This window comes from Syngnathoides biaculeatus, chromosome 16 (assembly GCF_019802595.1).
Source record: "Syngnathoides biaculeatus isolate LvHL_M chromosome 16, ASM1980259v1, whole genome shotgun sequence".
Taxonomy (NCBI): Eukaryota; Metazoa; Chordata; class Actinopteri; order Syngnathiformes; family Syngnathidae; genus Syngnathoides; species Syngnathoides biaculeatus.
This window is the reverse complement of record NC_084655.1, coordinates 18568174-18595856: the sequence shown is the minus strand read 5'-3', so window position 1 is coordinate 18595856 and position 27683 is coordinate 18568174. Positions and strand designations below refer to the sequence as shown.

The window sequence follows — 27683 nt, the reverse complement described above, 5'->3', positions numbered from 1 at the left end:
GGTACTAAATGGGTATAAAGCAGAAATTTACAAGAATAAAAGGTTGGCTCAGGAGAATACCGTAATTTTCGGCCTACGCGCCGTGACTTTTTTCACACGCTTTCAACCGCGGCACGAGTGTTAGCGTGGCGCTAGCATTAGCACACCTGGTTAAAAGCCACGGTAAACAGAAAGAGTTTAATGCCATTAGCGCGGCGCTAGCGTTAAACTCTTTCTGTGTTCCGAGGATTATAACCAGGTGCACTCTGTAAGATGGGAATTACGGTATTTCAATGTAGTTGGGTATATACGGTATAATTTTTGTATAGTACTGACTCGTAAAAAAAAAAAAAAAAAAAATTACTGCAGCCAATTCCGTAATTTCCGGCCTACGAGCCGTGACTTTTTTCCACAAGCTTTCAACCCTGCGGTTTATCCAGTGATGCGACGCTAGCGTTAGCGCTGCCCTAGCAGTAGCACCTGGTTATAAGCCACGGTACACAGAAAGGGTTTAATGTTCGCGTGCCGCTCTGTAGGCCGGGATTTACGGTATTTCAATGTACGTTATAATTTTTGTCTCGTACTGACTCATTAAAAAAATCAAATCAAATCATGCAGGCACATTAACTTTGAGATACGGATCAGTTCCACACATGTTGACGGCCGAGTGAAGAAAAAAACAAACAAACAAGCAATTAAGATGCTGTAATGCACTCGTATGTGTGCACAATTTACTTTTCATGGATGTGTGCTTATGATTATTTATACTTGATAATGATGGCCTTACATTCAATTACCAAATAACCAACTATCCAATTTGGAATATTTTAAAAACTTCTTAACTCCCAAAGGAAATTTACGAGAAAATGTCTGCACGGTCCGCATGAAAAAAAAATAAAGTCATTTTGGGTTTTTAACTTTTTTACTTGAGTAAATTTCAGCCTTTAAAAAAAAAAATTACTTCCACTTGGGTGAATGAGTGAAATCAGTACTTCTATTTTTACACATTCTACTTAAACACTGCAAATCGGAGAAAACGGAGACGCAGTATGCGAGTCGGCAGCGCGTCTGAGTTAATACGAGACGAACTCCGCAAGCTGCCACGCCGCATCGCCTCCGCCCGCCGACACGATCGGCGCTAAGCGCTCGGAGAGCGTGGAGAAGCTACGGCGCGGCGAGTGATGCAACGACGAGCGCGGCCGTGACGAAACAACCCCGGGCGACTCGGCAATCCTCCCGCGTGCCCGCGTTGGCGACAGTGAATGTGGCAGCCCGGCGCCGAGTGAGAGGCCGCGTTGACACAGTAACTGGGAATGCTGGTACGGTGTCGCATGTCGACACAAGTGGCATGCGAAGTTGCTCATTTTGGAATTGGCGCTAATGAGGTCCAATACAAGCGCTGTTGAAAAATATTCAATAAAGAATGGAGTTATGATACATCCAGCATTTGTATCTCGTGTACTGTATGTCATGCAAGGTTTCTGACGTGCAATATGTCGGGCCGCACTGCCCTGGGGGTGCGGGGGGTTGGGGGGGGGGATTTTTGGGGTAACTACGATTTATATGGAGGTGTGGGTAGCCCATTTCAGCCCCAAAATTACATTGAAAAATAAATATTATGTAAAAATCATTGCACATTTTCCCAAAATACAAAGTATGTGTCAAAAGTAATCTGAATGTGCTTTTTAAAGTACCCATTTCTCTTCAATTGAAATAAAAACAAATACTGCAAAATAGAACAGGAAAAACTGTATACACAGTTGAAATGTAAATTAATTGCTATTTTATTTAGGGTTGTTTGTACATAAATTGAGATAATGTTTAAAATTTAGATCATTTCAAAATATTACTATATAGTAAATCCATTCCCAAATTATTATTTGTTTTTAAACCTAGCCTCCTTTCTGCACTGAAAAGCTCACCTATTTGCTGTTTTGTGCTCAAGCCAAAACAACAACAGCATTGCCTTGATGGCATCAGACACTATGTTGAAGCGAGTTGAGGATTTTCATTCGGACATAACTACCGTAATTTCCGGCCTATAAACTGTGATGTTTTTAACACGCTTTGAACCCTGCAGTTTATGTGGTGACGTGGCTAATTTGTGCATTTTTTCTAATGGCCGCAAGGGGGCACTAGAGTGGAAAAGGTAAGAGAGACCAGTGGAATATATGTGCCGAGGAAATGACTTTTACCTGTCCGGCCCTGTTAGTGCTGCGGTACCGTGTTACTGCCATGTCTCAGTGAATTTTACCGGTATGTTTTTTTTAACCTGCCCTGTTAGCGCAGCACTAGCGCCTTACACTCTTTGGGTACCATCTTTCTTTGTAAATATCGCGTGTGTACCAAATGGTATTTCCTTTACAAATGTACTGGGTGAGGCTTATAACCAGGTTCGCTTTGTAGGCCGGGAATTACAGTACATACAATACTACCAGGATACGTAATACAATATAATACAATACTAACAGAGACAACAACATCCAAGGGAGCCGAGATACCTCATTGAATATTTTTTTCAAAATTAATGATTGTAATTGTAATAAACTAATATACCGCGAGCGTTAGCGTGGCGGCGCTAGCATTAAACTCTCTGTGTGCCGTCTTTGTAAATGTCTCGTGTTTCAATGTGGGCACTTGCGGCTTTTAGACAGGTGTGGCTTATGTATGTACCAAATGGTATTTCCTTTACAAATGTGGGAACTTATAACCAGATGCGCACAGTAGGCCGGGAAATAACGGTACTGTATTGCTTCTGAAACTATGTCAATTACTCTTGGACTTCCACAATTTACCATAGGGCTCAGTCTTTATCCCCATGGACACGGGGGCTTAACTGTCCTCAACATTGACTATTTTAGAGTAATTCTGTGGCAGAAATAGGCTTCCATTTATGAAAAACATCCTCTTAAAAATCATTTTCACCGCACAACATAGATGAAAAGTGCTTTGGTAGAAAAGCAAAGAAACGACAATAAAAAAATAAGAAATGTGTGTGTGTGTTTTTTTTTTATTGTCAGTTTTAAGCGTGAGACGGGTGAGAGAGTACAGACAGAAAGCCAAAAGCCAATCACAAGCAAGACAAGTCTGGTGTCTGTCCCGCCCCTTTTCCTTTTCTTAGCCAATAGGGGAGCAGACATCAGAGGCGTGAAAAGTTCCCTGCGGACCATCAGGGAGGAAATGAGGAAAAGAATGTGGCGGGCGAGGAGGCGCGAGGAAAAGAACCTGTCTTGACGGCTTGGGTGGGACTGGCGGCTTCCCGCTCGCTGGGGGGTCCATGTCGGGCTCCTCCACTCGGGAACCTCCGCTGATCTCCAGGAAGGTGTTCTCCAACTCCCGAATGGTCTCCTCCAAGCTGTCCAGCCTATTGTAGGCCGCTTGGCAGACATTTTCTCCCGGTTCGGAACGAGTGCAGGCCAGGTCCGACGTCGAAAGACTTGCGTCTCCATCGGGACTCTTGGTCTCTGTGCAAGGTTGGAGTTTCAGAACCACGTCGCCCGTCTCGATCCCTCTCCTCAGAGCCGTCACCAGGGCGTCTCGCCGGCCCGAGCGGGCGGAGGATCTTTTTCTGGGTTTGGGCCGCGGTTGTGGCGCCTCCAACAGGGCGAGGAGGAGATCGTAGGCCTCCTTGAGCGTGGCCTCCTCCCTGAAGAGCAGGAGCAGAGGCCGCTCGCTCAAGTCGGCCTCCGAGAGCGCCGCGGCGTCTGCCGAGACGGTGCGCGTTTGCAAAATGACCCCCATGGCGCCGCTCAGCTCCTGGGCCTCGAAGGGCGACAGCGCCCGCATCTCCAGCTCGGTCAGGAGCAAAGTCACTTCCCGTTTGCCTTCCTCCCGCGAGGAAGCCCGCGTCTCCGGCTCGCGCCGAGGAGGCGAAGGACTCGTCGTCGGGGGACAACGGGGGACATCTCTGAGGGGACACTCGGTCAACGTGATGTGTGGAACGCGACACGGAGGCCTGACCTATAAACCAGGAAAGCACTCGGATTCAGGATTTCATCTGCCAAATGCGCTAAATTGCCGCGCAGGTCATTTTTGGGCTTTGCGGGAGGAGTAAATGCAACGAGATTCATTCAGCATGTGCAACATGATTGATCAAATCTGATACATTTATCAAATCTTAGAAATGGGACTATGTCACATACTGTATGCTACTGAAAAACAGTTTGGGGTAACCGACAGCACAAATGCACAATAAGTTTTACTCACGTGGACCTTCAAAAACTACCATATTTTCTGACTATAAGGCTCACCGCATTATAAGGCGCACCTTCAATAACTGGACTATTTTAAAGGTTTTTTTTTCATATATAAGGCGCACCGCATTATAAGGCACATAGAATAGACGCTACAGTAGAGGCCGGTGATACGTTATGCATCCACTAGATGGAGCTGCGCTAAAGGCTCAATATTGATCCATATATAAGGCGCACCTGATGAGAAGGCGCACTGTCAGCTTTTGAGAAAATTAAAGGCTCTACGGAGCATAAAAATGCCAGGACATTAGTTTTCAAAATCACTCGCAAGCCCAAAACTACATACATGGACAACAACTACTCAGCCTCTTAATTCAAAACATTTCATCGTTTCATTTAGAATTTGACGTATGCAAATCAAGCACCGTCGGACTTGTACACCCGTCAGAATCGTGCTCAGCGTTATTGGCCAAAGGTAAAACCACACAAAAACGTACACAAATAAACAACAGGCCCAAACAACACTCTTTTTTAAAAAAAAATATATATATATTTTTATCTATTTCCAGGTATGCTATGTGCATTTAATACCACAGGCGGCTGGTAAAGCTGGTAAAGCGTTGGCTTCACAGTTCTGAGGACCCGGGTTCGATCCCGGCCCCGCCTGTGTGGAGTTTGCATGTTACCCCCGTGCCTGTGTGGGTTTGCTCCGGGCACTCCGGTTTCCTTCCACATCCCAAAAAACATGCAACATTAATTGGACACTCTAAATTGCCCCTAGGTGTGATTGTGAGTGCGGCTGTTTGTCTCGATGTGCCCTGCGATTGGCCGGCAACCGGTTCAGGGTGTACCCAGCCTTATGCCCGTTGACAGCTGGGATAGACTACGGCACTCCATGCGACCCTCATGAGGATAAGCGGCTAAGATAATGGATGGATGGATAATATAATACTATTTTTGTGCTATCTGTTACTTTTTATTGTAGTGCCTTTCTGTGGACCCAAGCTAGATAGATAGATCGAGGTAGGTTAGAGTATTTCATTCATAATTATAATAATAATAATGATTCTTGTTACAATAAGCGGCTAAGATAATGGATGGATGGATGGATAATATAATACCATTTTTGTGCTATTTGAAAAAGCAAATTACTTTTTTATTGTAGTACCTTTGCATGGACCCAAGCTAGATAGATAGATCGAGGTAGGTTAGAGTATTTCGTTCATAATTACATATAATAATAATTATTCTTGTTGCCATAAGCGCCAAAGAAGATGGATGGATGGATGGATCGATGGATTTAAAACCCAGATGTAAACCGCAAGGAGACAATCTAGAATTGGGGGACACCCAAAAATAAACACCAAACCAAAGAGCAATTGCGCTGAAGAAAACAGTATATAGATTGCACAAAAATATGTAATACAACCCCTCTAAAACCAAAAAAGAAACCACAGGGTATTCATTACTTAATGCAATACATGGGAAAAAATTTTTCAGAAGAACAAAGTGTTATCGGAGGACAAGACTGCATATTCGGTGCCAGCTATGAATTTACTAAAGTCCTCAGGATGGAAAGAATGATGACGGACTATTGATACTTTTGTTTTTTTTTCTTTCGACCTCAAGCGGGTCATTTAAAAACTCAGGCACGAATTCCATCTGTGCGGACGACGATGACACAAACGAGCGCCGTCATTTCTGCTTTCACCCGCTGCCAGGAGCGGAGGAACATATGGACGCCGCTACTTGAACACGCGCTCACCACGGCGAGCGCATCTGTCCGAGAACACGGCAGCCTCGCGAGGGCGAAGTCCACCGTCGGGACGTAATTGAACAGCTTACCTCCAACTGTGCAGAACTTTTCTCCTGCTCTGCGTCTGCCTTGTCTGCGGACAGCGTGGGAGGCGTGGAAGCGGGACGAGGGTTTTCCGACACGGTCCTCCTCAGTTTGACGTGAGGCTTCTGGCCCTCTCCCTCCTCGGAGTCGGACTTCTGAAAGCCAAAATGGCGGAGGATCGTCGAGCGTTTTTTTTTTTTGGGACGCGTGCGTCGATTGACACTTTCGGGGAATTTAGACCAGACGTGGGTTACCTTGACACTCTTCGCGGGGACGAGTTGCTCGCCGCTGCGTGTGATCAGGCCCGGGGAAGATGGGAAGCTGCGTCTGGGCGGCGGCGGAGGGGGAGACTTGGAGGGTTTTTCTGTGCGGTAGCGAGGCACCGTCAGCTCGTCTGTGAGGGTGGAAAAAAAAAAAACCCACACAAATAATTTAACCCTACAGACCAAAAAAGTGACGTGCATGGCTCGATTGGTGCAGGTGTGAGTCACCAACTGCCATTTTTTTTTTTTTTTTTGCAACGGTCCGATCCAGTTGGGTTATCTGGACGTGCACCCACGTTAAATGACTTCTTTGCTTGTTTTGACTAAACCTGGAACACAAACCAATAATTGGGATGTGTTTGAGGACCCTCACTTTCCAACACAAATCAGCAAATTGTATGATGGGTCTGCGTCGAGATGGCAGTGTACGGACACCAACTTCTTCTTTTCCTTTCGGCTTGTCACGTGAGGGGTCGGCACAGCGTGTCATCTTTTCCATCTAAGCCTATCTCGTGACTCTTCTTCTCTAACCCCAACTGTCCTCATGTCTTCCCTCACAATGCCCGTCAACCTTTTCTTTGGTCTTCCTCTCCCTCTTTTGCCTGGCAGCTCCATCCTTACCGTCCTCCTACCAATAGACTCTCTCTCTCGCCTCCGGGCATGTCCAAACCATCGAAGTCTGCTCTCTCGAACCCTGTCTCCAAAACATCCAACTTTTGCCGTCCCTCTAAAGAGCTCATTTCTAATCCTATCCGACCTGCTCACTCCGAGCGAGCACCTCAGCATCGTCATTTCTGCCACCTCCAGTTCAGCTTCCTGTTATTTTTTCAGTGCCACCGTCTCTAATCCGTACATCATGGCCGGCCTCACCACTGTTTTATAAACTTTGCCCTTCATCCTCGCGGAGACTCTTCTGTCACATAGAACACCAGACACCTTCCGCCAACTGTCCCACCCCGCTTAGACCAGTTTCTTCACTTCCTTCCCACACTCTCCATTGCTCTGTATTGTTGACCCCAAGTATTTGAAGTCATCCACCCTCGCCATCTCGTCCCCCTGGACTTTCAGTCTTCCCCTTCCACCCCTTCTCATTCACCCACATATATTCTGTTTTATTTCAGCTAATCTTCATTCCTCTCCTTTCCAGTGCGTGCCTTCATCTTTCTAATTGTTCCTCTGCCTGCTCCCTGCGTTCACTGCAGATCACGATATCATCTGTGAACATCATGGTCCAAGGGGATTCCAGTCTAACCTCATCTTTCACTTCCTATCCGTTACTACCGCAAACAGGAAGGGGCTCAGAGCGGATCGCTGATGCAGTCCCACCTCCACCTTAAATTCTTCTGACACACCTACGGCACATCTGACCACTGTTGTGCTGCCCTCATACATGTCCTGTACTATTCAAACATATTTCTCCACCACACCAGACTTGCGCATGCAGTACCACAGTTCTTCTCTTGGTTCTCTGTCATAGGCTTTCTCTAGGTCTACAAAGACACAATGTAGCTCCTTCTGGCCTTCTCTGTACTTTTCCACGAGCATCCTCGAGGCAAATAATGCATCTGTGGTAGTGTGTGGACACGAACTACACAAGTGTAAGTGATCTCCCCGTAATCTGTGGGGGAAGCGTCACATTTCAAAAATAGGTTAAGATGTTAAAAATCAGCCTGCGTGTACACTGCACTCTAACTGGCGGCGTTGGTCGTCTACCTAGAACTTCAAAGCCGGCATTTAACACGAATAAATTATTCAAGAAGAAATTGGTTGACACGTGGTTTCACTCCGGATGAAAGATTTTTTTCTTCTTTGATGTTAAGAACCTGACAGCGCCTTTGCTCCGGTTCTCACCAGATCCCAGCCTGGACCCTCCTTCCTTCTTCAGCGGCGGCTTGTTGTTGAGGGCCCGGTGCTCGGGTGTGGCCGTCCCGCTCTGAGGGGTCTGGGGCGCCTGCGAGGGCGTCGCGTTGGAGGAGGGCTTGATCTGCTTGGCGGCAAAGTCCAGGTCGGGTATAGCCTTCATGAGCTCGGCCTGGGTCTCCTCCAGCAGACGGTTGATGTCCTGAGCGCTGTACTGGGTAAGGCTGGCTCGCTTCTCCTCCCAGTCTCGCTCGGCCGCCTGGGAAGACGAAAGAAGATTCTGATAAAACCTCAATTTAACGACAACGGGGGAGAAGAATCGAAATGTTTCCTACCAGGCGAACTTCTACGGACAACGCCTTCTCGGCAGCACTGCGGCGCTCCAGCTCCTCCAGGGCTTTGCCTTTGTGCGGGACTGGCGGGTGATTGTCTTTGTGCGGTCCGGCCGGGTTCCCGTGGTGCCGGCGGGCGAGGCTGGCGTGCGGGCTCCAATTGGACAGGCTGTTCCCTCCCCCGAGGTCGTTGAGGGCGAGCGGCGGGCTGACGGGGATGTCGAAGTCCGAGAACTTTCTCAGTTCCTCGTTGTGCTTGGACGACGTGAAGTCCTCGTGCTTCTTCCACACGCCCTCGTTGGCTTGCCTTTGGGGGTGAGGCATCAAAATCAGGATCATTTACAATATGAGATGCATGAGGGCTCATGAGACCTCCAACAAGACCGGACGTTATTGTTTAATATTTCTCAGTGATTATATTTGAGCTCGTCTCCTGCGATCGCAGTCGTGACCGTGCAGCTGCATACTTGCGCATGGCGTTGAGGGTGTCCGTGATGGTCTTGCAGCGTTTCAGCAGAGCGTCCAGCCTGTGCGGCTCCTCCTTCAGGAACTTAACCGCCTCCACCTCCACCCTGAGCACCACTCGCATCTTGCTCTGAAGGCCGGGGAACTGATCTGCGTCGCGGGCAGAAACTTTGGTTAACTTTAGCGGAGCGTTTCGCGGGGACGTCGACGAGAGCGATTCAACGTCTGACAGACGGCAGGTGGGAGACTTAACTTAAAAGGCGATCGGTCGCGTCTGCGGCGCTTAATTAGTCACGCCAAAAGCGTCTGACTCACTCTTGAGCTCGGTGAGCGTCTCGCCCAACTTTCGGAGGACGGCCGTCTTCTCCTCCAGCTCCTGCACGCTCACCAGCTTGTGGTTGACGGACGACTCCTTCTGGATGTCCTCCACCGACTTCTCCAAGTCACTGAGGGGGAGGAAATGAGCAGAAGGATGAACGCCGGCCGCCTCCCGCCGCTCTTTTCAATTAACTCGCTCCGTCAGCTGACAGTTTCGGCAGAGGTTCTGCCGCCAGCTGAACCGGAGCGGCGTGGGCGGGAATTAATAAGTTTGGAAAAGTACTTTGGTGGCTTGCGGGGAACACGGGGGCAAATGCAAATCTGTGACAAATGTTTAGACTTCAGAACTGCTTGGACTTGGGTTGACTTAAGGCTTTAAAAATTGATTATACTTTGTTAAAGAATACTTACTTTAGGAAGCCTTGCTGTGCATTTTTTACACAGTTTCAAAGTAATGTTTTAATAATATATCTGTGATAAAATAACCCAATGATCACGAATTGTAGGCCATTTTACACACCCAGATAGTTGTTTCTGGTCTTCAAACTGGTAGCAAGTTAAACAGACGGCTCTGACCAGCCCGATTGTAATTCAATAAATCCTGCTGAATTTGGACCGAATGTTGTGAATACGCGAGGTGGGACTTCAGTTGACTAAAAATCACCATCTGTGGAATCTTAGTACCCAAATTGGAGCTGTATCGTTTGCGTTGAAGGTGCTCGGTTAGCCTAGCTTAGACCGCTAACAACAAAACGGGTCTGTCCAGCCTGATCATAATTCAATAAATCCTTCTGAATTTGGACCGAATGTGGTGAATATGCGACGTGGGATGCTCCTGGCGACGACTTCAGTGGACTAAAATCACCATCTGTGCAATCTTAGTACCCAAATTGGAGCCGGACCGTTCGCGTCGAAGCTGCTCGGCCGAAGTTAGCCTAGCTTAGACCGCTAACAACAAAACGGGTCTGTTTTCTATTTACTGAGAAGGAAAACATCCAACGCTAGTATCTACACATCTACACGACCGCTAACTGGACAAGCCGAAAGAAAAAGAAGCAGAAGAAGATCAAGAATTGTAGGGCATTTTACACACCCCAGTTCCTTGTCTTGCTGAAATCAACTTGTTTTGAGGTAGTGGTGCTGTCTTGGCCAGGGATAGTTATTAATCATAATTTTGGCCTGCTACAGTGTTTTTCTTGAGCACTCCTACACACTGCAAAGTCATTATAATACTTCAAAAATATCATTCAAACTTAAAAAAAGTACAGTACAGCCTCAGTTCTCGAATGTCCCTGTTCTTGAACAAATCGGTTTTGGAACAAAAATTTCGAGACTTTTTTGCTTCTGCTTTTGAACGAAAATCGGTACTCGAACACCCCCAACAAAACCCGGAAATAACAGAACGCGCGCAGCCAGACCAGCTGAACCACTCACGACGCGCTTTGTTATCATCAATTTGATCGAACCCCTGAAAAACACCCGGAAATAACATTTCTCGCGTGCCGGTTGATTCGGTTTTCGAACAAATCGGTTTTCGAACCGCCTTCTAGAACGGATTGTGAATTGAGAACTGAGGCGCTGCAGTACTGCTTTTCTTAAAGGGACACTGGTAAAATGAAGATGTATGGCTTTATTTGTATTTGTCGAGCAATTCAGCATAAAAGGCTAAAGCACCTAAAAGCTAAAAACTAAAAATTGTCGGACTTGTGACCTCACTTTGATAATTAGTGGCCAATATGGACGCCAACATTCAATCGAATATTTTGCCATACAAGCGCAACAAACTAAAGGACAATTTAGGACAGACGAGTGGCCATCCCTGGCCTTACATGTTCTCAATCCTCCTTGCCTAGCTCCCGGCCTTGGGCTAAATTTGGGTCCGGTTACCGCTCAGAACACTGCGCCGGTTATCTGACGCGAAGATCTCAAGGTGGCTCCGTGGGCCGCTTGTGAAGGCACTTCAATTAGTCGCTCACACCTCACATCTTAATAAGAATCTGGGAGCGCTAAGCCGGGTTTAATTACGCTTCCGGCTTTATCCGAGCGCGGCGTCGCCGCCGCCTGACTCACTCTCTTGAATTTCACTTCGCCATGAACTGAAAAAGTATCCTTTTTTTTTTTTTTTTTAAATCATTTTTATGATTATCCGTATGCGCGTCGGGACTGACTGAAGCTGCTGGATGATGAGCTCCTCCTCGTTCAGGTACTTCAGCCTCTCCTCCTCCACCAGGAGGCGCTGCCTCTGCAGGGGGTCCTCCTGCTTTCGGAGGGCGTCCGCCACGCGCACGTTCAGCTCCGCCTCGGTGCGCTTCAGCAGCGTGGACATGGAGTCCTGGTTCTCCAGCTGCCGGGTGACACACATGAACGGGGCTAAGGGTGACAATTATGTATCATAAAGATGCGTTTCGGTTTCAGAAATCAACAAGTTTTTCTTGTGGCCCACGTACATGCAGAAAAGTGTTTTTATTTTATATATATATATATATATATATATATATATATATATATAAACATATATATCCATCCATTTTCTTTGCCGCTTATTCTCATGAGGGTCATGCGGGGGTGTGGGAGGAAACCGGAGTGCCCGGAGAAAAGCCACACAGGCACGGGGAGAACATGCAAACTCCACACAGGCAGATCCGGGTTCAAACCCAGTTCGTCAGAAATGTGAGGCCAATACTTTAAATAGATATATAAACACCCCCCCTCAAATATATATATATATCTTATTTTTTATATATTATACTTATTTATAAACATATTTATTTATTTTATATTTATATATCTTTTTCGTCTAATTTTGTCAAATGTTTTACACGACACAAAAAACAAAACAAAAAAAAAACGTTTTGATGAAAAGGAGCAAAGAAATAATAAAAAATTTGTCTTTGAACCGCACTATTCAAATAAATCCACCAGTATCTTCAATTTTTAATGTGGAGGAAAATAATCTTAAGTGGAGGAAACTTTAAAAAAGGGAAAAAAAGAAAAAATGGAAAATGTAAGGTTTGGTGTGGTTTAATTAAAAAAAGTAATTGTATAATTATTTAATACATAAAAATACAATAATATGTATAATGCTATAACATATTTTAAAACAAATCAAATTTACAAGTAGATGCTATTAGAAATAAATACTTTTTGTGAAGCATTTTGGCAAAATAATATTTTTGGATCGATTTGATATGGATGGATTTCTTTGTTTAAAAAAAATGTGACAGAAATTGAGACAATTCTGAATTTCACATAAATTGCGCAATAACGTATCATAACGGCAAATTGTGTCAGGTGGAGTTTCTTTTTAGTCTTCCGCCACGCTGCAAAGCTCACAACTTGTTGTCACAATGCCCGCGCGAGCACTTATTTTGCATGCGCCGACACCAAGGATGCCTCTGGGGGGGGGGGGGGGAAGAAAGCAGCACAGGATGAGCACGGCAGATTCACAGAGCGTGAAACTCCTCCTCGGCGTTATGAATGGAAAATTGTACCGGGCCAGCGCGTGTAATACAACTCGGAGATGAAAGCACCTGGTAAGGACGGAGGATGCATTATGGATGAGCCTCATGTTCCTGGAAGTCAAACAACGGCGCTCGCGTCGCGAGTGACCCCATGTGGTCGCTGCTACGAAGCCGCCGTGGGGATGCGCGGGAACGCAAGATGACATTAACATATTTTATCAAATATTCAACCGTATTTACACTTAGGTTATTTGCGTGTCTGCACGCCGGAGAAGAATCCCCATCTTGCAGCCCGCCTCCTTTGAATAATTCACCAACAACGTGTCAAATGCAAGCTGCGGGCGACAACCAAGGTGGGGAGGAAACATGCTGCCTCTGCTCAACAACCGTTCTTTACATTTAAAATAAATACAAGAAAATAACTCATTCAGAAGTAAAAAAAATTGTAACGTAAAAAATGTTGATTATTTGTGCTTTAACTAGGGATGATCGTGGATTTAATCATTACAGTATTGGAATACATTTTAATTTGGGAAAGTGAAATTGTCTTCCGGTGGCAGCTGGTAAAGTGTTGGCCTCACGGTTCTGAGGTCCCGGGTTCAATCCCGAACTCGCCTGTGTGGCGTTTACATGTTCTCCCTGTGCGTAAATTGCCCCTAGGTGTGATTGTGAGTGCGGCTGTTGTCTGTCGCTATGTGTCCTCCGATTGGCTGGCAACCAGTTCAGGGTGTACCCCGCCTCCTGCCCCTTGACAGCTGGGATAGGCTCCGGCACTCCCCTCGACCCTCGTGAGGATAAGTGGCGAAGAAAATGGATGGATGGATTTGTGCTTTAATGAGAGATGATCATGGATTTAATCATGACAGTATTGGAATACATTTTCATTGGAAAAAGTGATATTTTCTTTCGGCTTCCAGCTGGTGAAGCGTTGGCCTCACAGTTCTGAGGTCCCGGGTTCAATCCCGGAGCCACCTGTGTGGAGTTTGCATGTTCTCCCCGTGCCTTTCTCCGGGTGGGCACTCCGGTTTCCTCCCACATCCCAAAAACATGCAACGTTAATTAGACACTCTAAATTGCCCGTAGGTGTGATTATGAGTGCAACTCTTTGTCTTGATGAGCCCCGCGGAAGGCTGGCAACCAGTTCAAGGTGTACCCCACCTCCTGCCTGTTGACAGCTGGGAGAGGCCCCAGCAGCCCCCGTGACCCTTGTGAGGATAAGCGGCAAAGAAAATGGACAAATGGATGGAAATTGTCTGTTCCGTCAAAATGTGATGTTGGACCACACTGATGCCAACGCCCACGTTTCTATTTATTGTATTTATTAATCTCCGCGCGTACCTGCGTCTTGCGCAGTTGTCCCAGCTGCTTGCGCAGGTCGTTGGCGTTCTGCTGCAGCCCGTGCAGGTGCAGCTGCATCTGCAGGCGGCTGACGTTGTTCAACGGCGTGGAGTTGGACGGCGGCGGCGGCATCAGCGCCAGCGGGGCCGACGGCGTGTGCGCTGAGAATCAGAGTGGGGGACGCGGGAGGGGCGGGGAAGGGGGAGGAGGGTTCACGGTGAGGTCGGCGAGGACGCGAGATGATTAATTCAGCGGGTGCCGGCACGGAACAAATAAACACAAATCCACGCGTACACGGTGTGCACAGCGTGTGAATGAGCGTCTTTCGCAAACCTCGAATGGCCCACTGGAGATACGTGAGCTCATGCTATTAGTAAACCCATTCAGAGGTGCAATTAGTTGGTCCGGTAGTGACACACAGGGGGGGATAACCATGCTCTTATCTTAAACACACCGCCGTGGGAGCAAGGCCAGCTCCCACAACACACACACACACACACATATATCGCTAAACCTCCTGACAGTGTCCCGTCTATGACCAAACAACACTGTGGAAGCCCCCAAAAGACCAGGCAGATATTTAGAGACAGAGAGAAAAATGGGTGGGGGGTGGGGGGGGGGGTCTACTACTCCAGGGAGGGAGACACCCAAACGGGAGGTGAGAGGGCGAAAGGAGAAATGAAATGGCAACTACCTTTCTTCTTTAGCCGCCCTGCAGGAATATAGAAAGATCCAGTTACTCAGATCATAGTACGAGGGTGTTCGTTCAAATACAACGCTACTGCATTCTTTTGGACTACCGTACATGTCTGGAATTCTTACAGTTGTGAGCGGATCGGCTTAACAGGACTCTCAGTTTATGTATTATGTATTTATGCATTAAATGTAGTGTCGGTGGTAAACCCTGGTTAGTCGGAGTCATTCACTAAAGTGATTCAGTTCCATTGAGTCCACAGAGAGAGTTGAGTCAGCATCGTTGCCTCAATGTCCGCACTGATTCCAGCGAGTCGTTAATTTGTATAAAACGAATATTCCGAGTTTGCAGCGTTTTTGATGAGTCTGCCACTTAAAAACAGTGACTGAATCTTCTGAGTATGATTCACCACTCCCACTGTCAAGTGTGCAAACTTACGTCAGTGAGCCGATTTAACCGAATAATTTAAGTCTTGAATCCGTAAAGTTTTGACTGAGTACATAACGTCGGTGATTTAAGTGAATCCGTTGACCCAATTGATTGAACTGAGTTGGAGTATGCAGAGTTTTTGGTGAGGTTGATCTAACTTCAGTTAAGTGACTGTGAGGAATTTCCGGTAAGTTCGATGACACAAGTAAAGGAACAGACTCCCTTGATTCTTTGGAGTCTGCAGTGTTTCTAATTCTTTAAGTCTAGTGATTGAACCGGTCAAATCGAATCATCTCAGTCTGACTCTGTAGTGCTTCTGGTGAGTTTGCGCTTTTGAGTTTGAGAAACAATTGGACCAAATGATCCGAGTCTGCGGTGTTTCCGTTGAGTCGGGTGCCTTTCTTTGCAGCGGCAAAGTCAGAAGAGTCCTAGGATCCGGGTTCATGGATACCTTGGATTTAAATCAGTAACCCGAAGGATTCTGAAAATGACCAGTTTGAATCTCGAGCAAGTTTTGGTGAACGCAGGACTTTGACCTTCTGCGACCCAGTGTAGTAAATTTCTGTCCATCTGAGGGAGGATCACTTAGTAAAGAAAACTACCCATCCGCCGACTTACTGTGCTTGTCGTTTGCGATCAAAGGTCAAAGGTTGTGATCATAAACACGTTTGTGAACAAAATGTGCAAGGATACTTACAGGTGGGAGAAAAGATATTGGCTACCGCTAACCTGAATAGAAACCATGACAAAAACTCGACAGATACAACCCAAAAACTTTTATCTCTAACTCCTAAGGAAAGAAATTAATTACTCCTGCGGAGTCAGAATAGTTACGTTGTTTTTGAGTAATTGAGCAAAAGATAATGGCTAGCCTGCTAGCTCAAGTCAGCTCTATAGCATACTGTCTTCCATCGTCAAACGAGTATCTAACATTACTCCAGGTAACAGAAAACTCAATTAATTCACCAATTTTTATCGTGATCATGTCTGAATTTCCATCGCTTCTATTTTTGAATCAATATACCTGCGTTTTCTTTTCCAACCAATCCACTACATGCGGAACGTTACATCACCAAAACTGGAAAACCGGTTAGCCGACTGCCTGCATATACCGCAACAATACGAACAACACCGGAATGATGACATGATGGTTTGATTCCAAACTATTTTCTTTATGGGTTTTTTTCTTCAATTTTTAGTACCAGCTTGAGTCCACGACCCACTAACAAGAATTTGTAAGCCAAGTTGCCGCCCTCCCGCCCCCGCCGACCGTCCAGTACTCACTTCCGGTGGCGGAGCCATCGCTGTTGGTGTCGGTCTTGTCGCTGGAAGAGAAAGGTAATGTCCGTGAGAAGTCGGCTCCCTGGTCCGGGGGGCAGCCCGCCATCATGCAGAGACGCAGCAGGCCGCATCTGAGGGATCAACGGCCACAGGGCAAGCACATTACAGTGCTAACTCTAACAGCAACGCTGGATAGAGACGGTGAGGTGTTGCGTCGCCCGCTAACGTTGCTCAGAACTACCAAAATTGTCTTGGAACAGGACGAATACTTCATTATTATACTCCAGTAGATCCCCCTAAACATCTTTGGTATTACATGCATGGTTACATTATGACTCTATGCAGAATAGTACACAATCCTTGGGTAATAATCGCCGCCATTTTTAGAGACAAGCTAGCTGTTGCAGACGACATCACCATGGGAACGCCCACAGATCCCATGTGTAAGCGGCGACCGGCGGATGTTTTCTGCCTACTTGAATTCACTCGAAGCCAGATATGTACAGAAGATCAAACTCTGTGAAGATTTCGATCTGTATACTCTCCACAACGACGTACTTTCAAAGGATCCGAAAGACCTCCCTGAAGTAGAATACCCGGACACTAGAAAAACACGTTTACCGCTTACAAAATGATCAGAACAGACTTTCAAATAACCATTCGCCTTGTGTGCATGAGCTTCGTTCGTTCTGGCGTCGTATATTTGCAAGCCACTTTTTGGTGCCGTTTTTTTTTTTTTCGATAACTCCATTGTATTGAATCTTTGGAACACGGAAAAATCGTTTCCCAGAGAGAGAGAGAGAGAGAGACCGAGAACTGAGGACCGAGGTTCAAATCCCGGTCCCCCTGTGTGGAGGTCGCGTGTTCTCCTTCTCTCCCCGTGCCTGCGAGGGCTTCCTCCCACATCCCAAAAACATGCATGGTAGGTTGATTTGAAGACTAAATTGCCCGTAGGTGGGAATGTGAGTGCGAGCGGTTGTTTGTTTCTATGTGCACTGCGATTGGCTGCCAGCCAATTCAGGTTGTACCCCGCCTCCTGCCGGAACACGGCTGGGATAGGCTCCTGCAGTCCTGCGACCCTTGTGAGGATAAGAGGCTGAGATAATGGATGGATTGAGCCTTTATTCAAGTATCCCTTCTCACGTACCGAGTGTGGCTCAGTTCGTAAAGCATTGGCCTCACAGTTCTGAGGACCCGGGTTCAATCCCGGCCCCGCCTGTGTGGAGTTTGCATGTTCTCCCCCGTGCCTGCGTGGGTTTCCTCCGGGTCCTCCGGTTTCCTCCCACATCCCAAAAACGTGCAACATTAATTGGACACTCTAAATTGCCCCTAGGTGTGATTGTGATTGTGAGTGCGGCTATTTGTCTCTATGTGCCCTGCGATTGGCTGGCAACCAGTCCAGGGTGTGCCCCGCCTCCTGCCCGTTGACCGTTGGGATAGGCTAAGGCACTCCCTGCGGCCCTTGTGAGGATAACGTGTTGCTACACCTGGGGGGGTTGGGGTTGGGGGGGGGGGGACGGGTCGGATGTCTTACGTGCTGTCACTGTCGGGGGCTCTGGTCAGGACGCTCTGGACCAAGCCCGTCAGACTGGCGATCTGCTTCTCCATCGCCTCCATGCGCTCCAGACGATGATCCCTGTCAGAAAATCCAAGAAGAACCGCAGCGTTCAATCCCAGAACAAATAACCGTACAAAAGACATAGAATATATAAATATTTGGAGCGACCTTTTGTGCGCATTTCTACATTTCCTACGGATATGACTCTTTTGAACTATCCAAAAGAAAACCTGCTGTGCATACGTGAACAATCCCAACAAATGAAACCTATTCAAACAGCATTTTCTTTTTGATTCACAGCGAACATTTCAATTTGTCTTTGCTTTGCCGTGTTTTTCTTGGCCAAATTTAAGAATGCAGAGTTCACTCGCTTCAGCGAGCGACAAACTCACAAGAGTGAGTTCAGTTCTTTCTGTAATCACATTTTTGGAGTTCATTTCAAAAAGAAAACGTTTGTTCCACGTCCACTTCAGGTTTGAAGTGGCCTCAGTCATGAGAGAGGAAATTGGAGGACTTGACATCAACTGAACTGAGGTGACTGGCTTGCTTGAGACCCATTCGAGTTCAGATGGAGTACACGCACGTTGGCCAAAAATAAAAAATGAAACCCCATATTTTGTAGTCGGCGTGCAGGGTCCGTTGAACGGCCCTTTTTAAGAGCAAATGCGGTTTTTGAGTTTCTCAACGCTCTCAAAATTTTCCACTGAGGGTCACACGCAAAAAATTCAAAGTAATAGATGTGCCACTTCCCCGTGTGTTTAAGAAATTTGCTAAAATTAAGAAAATATATGCTGAAATATATCTATTAGCTAATAAATTCATTTGGAATGTTTTTAGAAAAGAAGAAAAAACAAAGCAAGTTCATGAAACAAGAAGAGTGGAGTTGCCAGATTAACCCATCCATCCATTTTCCAAGATCCTTATCCTCACGAGTGTCGCATGGGTGCTGGCGCTTATCTCAGCTGTCAAAGGGCAGGAGGGGGGGGGGGCACACCCTGAACTGGTTGCTAGCCAATCACAGGGCACATTGAGACAAACAACCGACTGACCTGCTGGCATCTACGTCCGGTCCAGACAGGGATGACCCAAAACCGGGCGTGGCCCTTCCCCCCTCCCCGGGTCCGGCGGTGAGGCAGAGAGGCTCGGAGCCAGAACTGGGTCTGGACTTGGGACCGTCCACGAACACGGAGGAGGACGCGGAATCTTTGCGGAAGTTCTGCCTGACGGGCGAAGACCTGCTGGGCGAGCCGGAGTAGGAGTCTCTGTCGCGCAAATGCATGTCGGGGATCTTCTGCGGGGACGACGGCGGCATGCGGAAGCCCATGCCCAGAGTAGCCGAGTACGTGTCGGAGTAGAGCGAGCCCCCGGGTTTGTAGAGCGAATCGTCCAGCTCCCCCTGCAGGGCGGCGGCGGAGTACGTGCTGAGGGAGCGGACGGAGCCGCGGCGGTACAATCCAGAAGACACGGGGAAACTGAAGGGGTCGCCGATGGCAGCCAGGGACTGCGTGGAGGCGATGCTGAGGCGACCCTCGTGCATCAGGCTGTAGGGGTCCGCGTACAGGGACTCGTTCTTCATCAAGGCCAAGTTCTTCGCCGAGACCTCCTCGTCCGGCTTGACGTCTCGCCTCTCCAGGATGGCGCTGGGCGAGGGCGAAAGGGCCGCGTTGGCCATGTGGGCGGCGGCGGCGGCGACGTGGTGGGGGTGCCGGGCCTGCTCGTGGGACGCGGCGAAGGAGGGCGGGCGGCCGCCGCTGTAGGAGAGGCGCGAGCGGGACGGCGAGCCCGAAGAGCCCGACGACGAGGGGAGAGTGTTGAGGCGGCGCGTCGGCGAAGAGTCACGGGACGAGTAGACCATCTCCCTCTGAAATCAGGAAGCAGCCCGTGTTACCACGGAGACGCACATGACTGACAGCGGTAAAACATTCTTTCCATCCATTTTAGCCCGCTTTTTGTGGAGTGCCATAAAGTTGCGCTGAACTCCCTTTATGACCCTCAAAAGACAATCATTTCTTATTGCATTAAATGCTCAACTCATTCTGCCTTTGCAGCATCACTTACCTTGTTATCAACAAATACAGTAGCACAGCAATGTGAAATACATACATGCGTACGTAACACGTTTATTACACCATTTCAAAGACCACCCAGCATTATTTGCTTTAATGTGCACGCTGTCAATTTAAGAAGATAAAACGGAAATTTCTCACGTATAATGTGCATTTTTTGCTTTCCAAAAGAGTTCATTGAAAGTCGAGTGTATTATACATGGGTATAAGGAAAACGGAAATTGTTTTTCCACATTGTTTAAATGTATAGTGGTGATGTACACCAGACCCCCACATACATCCAGTTCAGCACCTACCGATTTATCCATTGGTAGAATTTTTTTTAATCTTTTCAACCTATTTTTCTTTTTTATTTCTGTATTTGAGAATCACATACGTACTCCTGTACATAACACATTTATTACACCATCTCAAAGACCATCCAGGTGTATTTGCTTCAATGTGCACGCTTTCAATTTAAGAAAATAAAACGGAAATTTCTCATGTATAATACGCATTTTTTCCTTTACAAAAAAGTTCCTTGAAAGTCGAGTGTATTATACATCGGTATAAGCAAAAGAAAAATAGTTTTTCATATTGTATAACTGTATAGTGGTAATTTACAACGGACCCCCACATACTTGCAGTTCACTGCCTGCGTATTTATCGATCGTATAATTGTTTTTATCTTTTCAACCCATTTTTCTTTTTTGTTATGTCTGTATTTGCGAATCACATAAATAATCACGTACGTAACTTTGTTCTTTTTTGTTATTTCTGTTTGAGAATGACGTATGTAATCACGTACGTAACACATTTATTACACCATCGCAAAGACCATCCAGCATTATTTACTTTAATGTGCAGGCTTTCAATTTAAGAAGATAAAATGAAAATTTGATTTTCTTTTTCTTATGTCTGTATTTGAAAATCACATACATAATCACGTACGTAACTTTGTTCTTTTTTGTTAGTTATGTTTGAGAATGACGTATGTAATCACGTACGTAACACATTTATTACACCATCTCAAAGACCATCCAACATTATTTGCTTTAATGTGCAAGCTTTCAATTCAAGAAAATAAAATGAACATTTCTCATGTATAATACGCTTTTTTTGCTTTACAAAAAAAAGTTCCTCGAAAGCCGAGTGTATTATACATCGGTGTAAGCAAAACGGAAATTGTTTTTCCACATATAGTGGTGATGTACAGCATACTCCCACATGCAGTTCAACACCTGGGGATTTATCCATTGGTCTAATTTTTTTTTTAGAACCCATTTTTCTTTTTTGCTACTCCTGTATTTGAGAATCACGAAAACAGATATTGGCGAGTTAATACGCACTTATTCAAGAATTTTTTTTTTTTTTTTTTGGGGGGGGGGGTTATTTTTTTTTCAGGGCAATCACAATGGCTGTCAACTATTTGCATATTTTTGCTATTTGCAAGCAGTACAGGCACACCTCCACTCCTACCTGTGTATTTGTCATTGTCACCCTTCCAGTTACCATATGCATTGTTAATGGGAAGAAAAGGCTAAGCAGGGTTTTGTGTTGAATAATTAAAATGAAAAAATCTGTCTCCCTCAGGGCTTTCTTGATCATCGCCGAGGCGGAAACGGGGGGGCTTGTTTTGAACGCAGCAATGTTGTCGTCAACAGATGGCTGACTGAAGACAGGAATGACTTTTCCGGGAGGAATACCTGCTTAAATCACCAGTGAAACGACAAAAACAACAACTCGCTAAAAATGCTCATTAGTTCTGCAGTAAAGGCCGCAGATGTTTACAGTAAAACTACAAAATTACACCATTGCGTGGGTCGGAATAATTCCTGCAAACAGTTGAAACCAGCCTTGCTCCAGTTGTTTTTTTATTTTGGATTTCTTTTTATTTTATTTGCTATATTTAATGACTATTTTTTAAAATAAAAAATATAATGATGTTTGAGCAAACATGGATTTTTTTTTTGTCACCAGCATTAGCGGGACTACTTGATTGTGATTTTTAATTTTTTTTTAATGAATTTCATTTTTTTCAGCCTTCACCCTTCCCGCGCCTCGCTCACCCGCAGGTCGCCGTTGGCCAGGTGGGCGGCGGCCGGGTACGAGGCGTAGACGGGCTCCTTGCGGTAGATCTTGATGACGCTGCGGTCCTGGATGTCGCGCACGTCCTCCAGCTCGTAGAAGACGTTGCGGGCCTCGTCCTTGATCAGCACGGCCGTGTTGGGCGACTTGAGCATGCCCGCCGTCAGCTTCTGCGGGAACATGTGCACGATGAGGGCGTGCAGCGTGTCCATGCTGCTCAGCTCGTGGGTGATGTGCACGCGCCGCGTCTCGTCGCCGTACTGCAGGAAGAGGACGCCTACCAAAAAGAAAAAGACATAGAAAAAAAATATACAGAATCAGAAAATTTGTCGTATCACCCATGATATTTCATATCACAAATACTGTACATATACCCTCTACCCATGAATCTTTAGGTATTCTTTTTTTTAAATGTTTTGGCACTCATCTTGTAATTATCATTCGATTAAAAATATATAATAGATTATCCGTATTTTTTTCCAAGGGAACTTTTTTGGTGAGAATTTTGTACTCATTTTTCATTAACAAGTGTCATGAAATGAATATGGAATGTAACACCTGAATCTTCTTGGATTATTCTGTTGTTACCCAGAATTGCAAATTTGAGCCTGTTAAACAGATGCATCCATCCATTTTTTGCCGCTTATCCTCACAAGGGTCACGGAGCGTGCTGGAGCCTATCCCAGCTGTCAACGGGCAGGAGGCGGGGCACACCCTGAACTGGTCGCCAGCCAATTGCAGGGCACATCGAGACAAACAACAGTCGTACTCAAGGTCACACCTACGGGCAATTTAGTGTCTCCAATTAATGTTGCATGTTTTTGGGAATTTGGGAGGAAACCGGAGTGCACGGGGAGAACATGCAAACTCCACACAGGCGGTGCCGGGATCGAACCCGGGTCCTCAGAACTGCGAGGCCAACGCTTTAACCAGCTGACCCATCATGCTGCCGCCTGTTAAACCACACATGACAAAACCTAATAGCGTCTGTACGGAATGAATGCTTTGCCAAAATTAATCAAGTTCGATTTTGATTTTTGCCTCGTGTAGAAAAAAAAAATGGCTCCTCATGAGCCCATTTTGTTATGAGTAAAATTGAGTTACGGAGATTTTTTTTAAAAAAAATACGACGAGCTATAAAATTTTATCCTGTTAAAATAAACTAGTAACAATCCATCCATCCATTTTCTTTCCCGCTTATCCTCACGAGGGTCGCGGGGAGTGCTGGAGCCTATCCCAGCTGTCAACGGGCAGTTGGCGGGGCACACCCTGAAGTGATCGCCAGTCAATCGCAGGGCACAACGAGACAAACTGCAGCACTCACAATCACACCTAGGGGCAATTTAGAGTCTCCAATTAATGTTGCATGTTTTTGGCGATGTGGGAGGAAACCGGAGTGCTTGGAGGGAGAACATGCATGGGATTGAACCCGGGACCTCAGAACTGCGAGGCCAACACTTTATCAGCTGATCCACCGTGTTGCTAGCAATAGTCAGTAGTTTAATGAAAGTTCATTAAGTTCAGTGTTTTACTTCTTTTTTTTTTTGCAATCAAAATGTGCTTTTGCATCTTCACAGTGGGATGAATCCGGTCCGAACACAACAATGACAATCGTGCGTGATGCAAACGTAAACAAACACTTGGAAAACATCCCGAGACGCCGCAACGGCTCGATTGGATCGGACATTTCTTGGCGCCTGACTAACCTGCGTATTCATCTTGGTAGAGCACCGTCCAAAACGCACAACGAACACACAGAGCAAAGAAAGAGCCAGTCGTTAAAAGTCAGACATATTGTGGCGGACGAGAACCCAAAATATGCGCATGTGGACCGATTGAAAATCATAACAAGGAGGGATGTATGTATTTTCGACCTTTCCGTTGGAACAATAGCGTCAATGAATACAAACAATAATCATCCCAGAATTCATTTCACGATTAACACGCAAAAACGTTCTAAAATAAATACAGTAAAAATATATATTGCACATTTTACAATGGGATTATTATGCTCATTTACATAAAAAAAAAAAAAAAAAAAACCTGTTGAACCAGAGTTACCCGACTAACAACAGAACAAAACTGGGGAAAATACTACAAATAAAAACATTATTCATGATAAAGTGGTACAAATTAGACATCACACTCCGCGGCATCATGCCAACGAAGATCCGTATGGACCGGGACAGAATGTTTTGTTTATGTGCATGCGTGTGTCGGGGGGTGGGGGGGGGCGGTTCTACATGCTCACCTGGAGACCGGAGCTTATTCTGGCTGGCGGAACGCGACAGCGGCAGGCTCTGGCGGAAGCGGTTCATCCTGTTGAAGCCGATGGGCACGTCGGCTTCGGACATGGTCTCCAGGGACTCGGCCGAGGCGAAGGACAGCTTGGTGGCCTGGTCGGCGAGGCCGGACTGGGTGGACTGGGAGTGGCGAGGGCTGCGGCTCTGTAGTGGAGAGACGACACGGCGAGCGCGGTGAGGACACGGCTGGAGGAGGACGACGGCGTTAGATGAACACGAGCGACGAACAAAACGATGAGTATGGTTTTTTTTTTTTTTTGGATGAACACTCACAGACAGACGGAGAACATCGCAGCGAAAGGATCTGCTCCAGCTTTGCATAAATTCTGTCATGTTTGCCTGACTTTTGTACACCTCCGGGGGGCTGCCATATACTTTAAACGACTACTTTTTGGGAAGATCATGCAAATCCGACTCTGGCACATTGCGGATTCAAGGGCAGCCGGGCCCGAGCTCGGCGGACCGGCTGGCTGATCCCCTGGCTCGGATGTTGCTGTAATGAGCTCCCACAATGCTCTCTGCTGCTTGTTTGGCGGGAGAACCATTATGTACTCTTTGACACTGGACAGGCGGGTCCCGCTTGCCTTTTTACACTAGTTAAACATCCTCTCAGTCCCTTACCGGATTTTCAGGGAGTTTCTGTGTGACTTTTTTTTCGACACAATGCCACGGTAAAACCTGATTCCACAATGGATTAAATTCATCTCATCCCCTCAAAATACTACACACAACACAAAAATTGCAACATGAAACAAATGTGGATCATCAAAGTACAGTTGTGCCTTGTCAACGGTATCTCAAATCAACTCTTGCCATTGAGATGAGTGAAAATGCTATCAATTGGCTCCAAGCTCTCCCACACCCCCCGCCACACTCCCAAAAAAACAAACGCACGCCAAAATAATAACAAAAATATAATGGAAAATATAAATTTGAAAACATGATGAGAATATGAAGAAATACATTTCTTTTATGAAGTGCAATTTAACTATGAAACGGAATGGCGCGCACACACACACACACACACACACACACACACACACACACACACAATGTAGTCCATTCTTGTGCTGTGTCTTTAAATGGCGTAACCTTCCTAAAGTGCCATGTAGTTGCAATCCATTCCCAGTGCAAATTACTGGCTCATCTTTACTTTTTATGCTTCAGTTAATAGTTGTACACTAGGAAAACCACGCAACTCGAGTGCATCCATCAGATTGACAACAACAACAATCGAAGCGAATGACGGGCCTCCTGTTGAACACTTTTGTCATAAGGGTTCTTCTTCTTCTTTTCCTTTTGGCTAGTCCGGTTAGGGGTCGCCACAGCGTGTCATCTTTTTCCATCTCAGTCTATCTCATGCATCTTCCTCTCGAGCAACCCACAGTCCTCGTGTGCTCCCTCACAACATCCATCAACCTTTTCTTTGGTCTTCCTCTCGTTCTTTTGCCTGGCAGCTCCATCCTCAGCACCCTTCTGCCAACATACTCACTCTCTCGCCTCTGGACATGTCCAAACCATCGAAGTCTGCTCTCTCGAACCCTGTCTCCAAAACATCCAATTTTGGCTGTCCCTCTAATGAGCTCATTTCTAATCCTATCCAGCCTGCTCACTCCGAGCCAGAACCTCAACATCTTCATTTCTGCCACCTCCCAGTTCCACTTCCTGTTGTCTCTTCAGCGCCACCGTCTCTAATCCGTACATCACGGCCGGCCTCACCATTGTTTTATCAATTTTCCCCTTCATCCTGGCGGAGACTCTTCTGTCACATAGAACACCAGACACCTTCCGCCAACTGTTCCGCCCCGCTTAGACCAGTTTCTTCACTTCCTTCCCACACTCTCCATTGCTCTGTATTGTTGACCCCAAGTATTTGAAGTTGTCCACCCTCGCCATCTCTTCCCCCTCCGCCCCTCTCATTCACGCACATATATTCTGTTTCACTTCCTCTCCTTTCCAGTGCATTCTTCCATCTTTCTAATTGTTCCTCCGCCTGCTCCCTTTTGTCCGAAGGCAATGAATTTAATTTGAGGAATGATAACGCCACAATGTCCAGAACTAAGACAACAGTGCACATGTGTTTATTTTCACCATTTTTTCCTCTTAATGATTCCGCATGGATGAATCATTTCAACTTATTAGGTATTGGAACAAAAATACTACCACTAATAAAGTTGCGTGGAGTCAAGATCTTCTTTAAATGCACGCATTCTGTTGCATTTGTGTGTAGATTGTGTCTATAACGTTTGTCCTATTTAGCATGAAAAAAGAAGGGAACTGTCCTAAGGAACACTTTTAACGATTCTTTTTTTTTCATACTTATTTCGACCTAAGTGAAAATAGCTTTAAGGCGGATTATTGGCCCACTTTGAACCATCAACAATATTTAGCATCACAGCAAGTCAGCTACATTATTCATTATTTCTGCCCTTCAGCGACTTCTCACTTGATACTACCCTCGATCTATATTACATGTGCCGGCCTTCTGTCAGTGCGCATACATAATTTAGTCACACGCGCACACATGATCGTGTGATAGTGTTCAGCAGGGAGTTTGGAAGCGTGCGAAGAATACGTGCGCGGGCCTTTCAACCTCGCCGTGCTTTATGGAAGAGGGTCACGCCCAGCTTGTCTGTGAAATTTAAGTTTGCCAACCACTGTAACGACTCCAAGATCCCTGTAGATGGGGGCGCTGCAAGTCTGTTATTTGAAATCAGCACAGTTTTTGAGCTGAAGACAAAGATTGGAATCATAACATGTCACATTGATTACGAGGGAAGGAAATACAAACAAGTTGGCAGCCCAGCAAGTTTTGGCACCTAAACTTGAATAGAGTATGTATAGTAGCTTCTTCTTTTCCTTTCGGCTTGTCCGGTGAGGTGTCGCCACAGCGTGCCATCTTTTTCCATCTGAGCCTATCTCGTGCATCATCTGTCGTCCCTCACAACATCCGTAAACCTTTTCTTTGGTCTTCCTCTCGTTCTTTTGCCTGGCAGCTCCATCCTCAGCACCCTTCTACCAACATACTCACTCTCTCGCCTCTGAACATGTCCAAACCATTGAAGTCTGCTCTCTCTCACCTTGTCTTCAAAACATCCAACTTTGGGTTTCCCTCTCATGAGCTCATTTCTAATCCTATCCAACCTGTTCACTCCGAGCGAGAACCTCAACATCTTCATTTCTGCCACCTCCCAGTTCCGCTTCATGTTGTCTCTTTAGTGCCACCGTCTCTCATG

General features: G+C 46.2%; 1 protein-coding gene across 6 annotated transcripts in view; it reads right to left on the bottom strand.

Annotated features, from left to right (window-relative positions):
• Nucleotides 1-27683, bottom strand: part of srcin1a (SRC kinase signaling inhibitor 1a) — a 102703-nt gene that overhangs the window by 5877 nt on the left and 69143 nt on the right. For 4 of the 6 annotated variants that reach the window (XM_061845413.1, XM_061845415.1, XM_061845416.1 and 1 more), the window contains 15 exons: nucleotides 24396-24591; nucleotides 22126-22421; nucleotides 19061-19872; nucleotides 17988-18089; nucleotides 16457-16584; nucleotides 14744-14761; nucleotides 14050-14210; nucleotides 11419-11594; nucleotides 9248-9378; nucleotides 8935-9082; nucleotides 8471-8774; nucleotides 8127-8394; nucleotides 6267-6406; nucleotides 6018-6167; nucleotides 3205-3939 (listed from right to left, as the gene is read on the bottom strand). In XM_061845413.1, coding sequence (XP_061701397.1) covers nucleotides 3205-3939; nucleotides 6018-6167; nucleotides 6267-6406; nucleotides 8127-8394; nucleotides 8471-8774; nucleotides 8935-9082; nucleotides 9248-9378; nucleotides 11419-11594; nucleotides 14050-14210; nucleotides 14744-14761; nucleotides 16457-16584; nucleotides 17988-18089; nucleotides 19061-19872; nucleotides 22126-22421; nucleotides 24396-24591 — 3765 coding nt within the window. The remainder of the gene's footprint in view (nucleotides 1-3204; nucleotides 3940-6017; nucleotides 6168-6266; nucleotides 6407-8126; nucleotides 8395-8470; nucleotides 8775-8934; nucleotides 9083-9247; nucleotides 9379-11418; nucleotides 11595-14049; nucleotides 14211-14743; nucleotides 14762-16456; nucleotides 16585-17987; nucleotides 18090-19060; nucleotides 19873-22125; nucleotides 22422-24395; nucleotides 24592-27683) is intronic. The other 2 variants (XM_061845414.1, XM_061845419.1) reach the window with 2 other exon arrangements.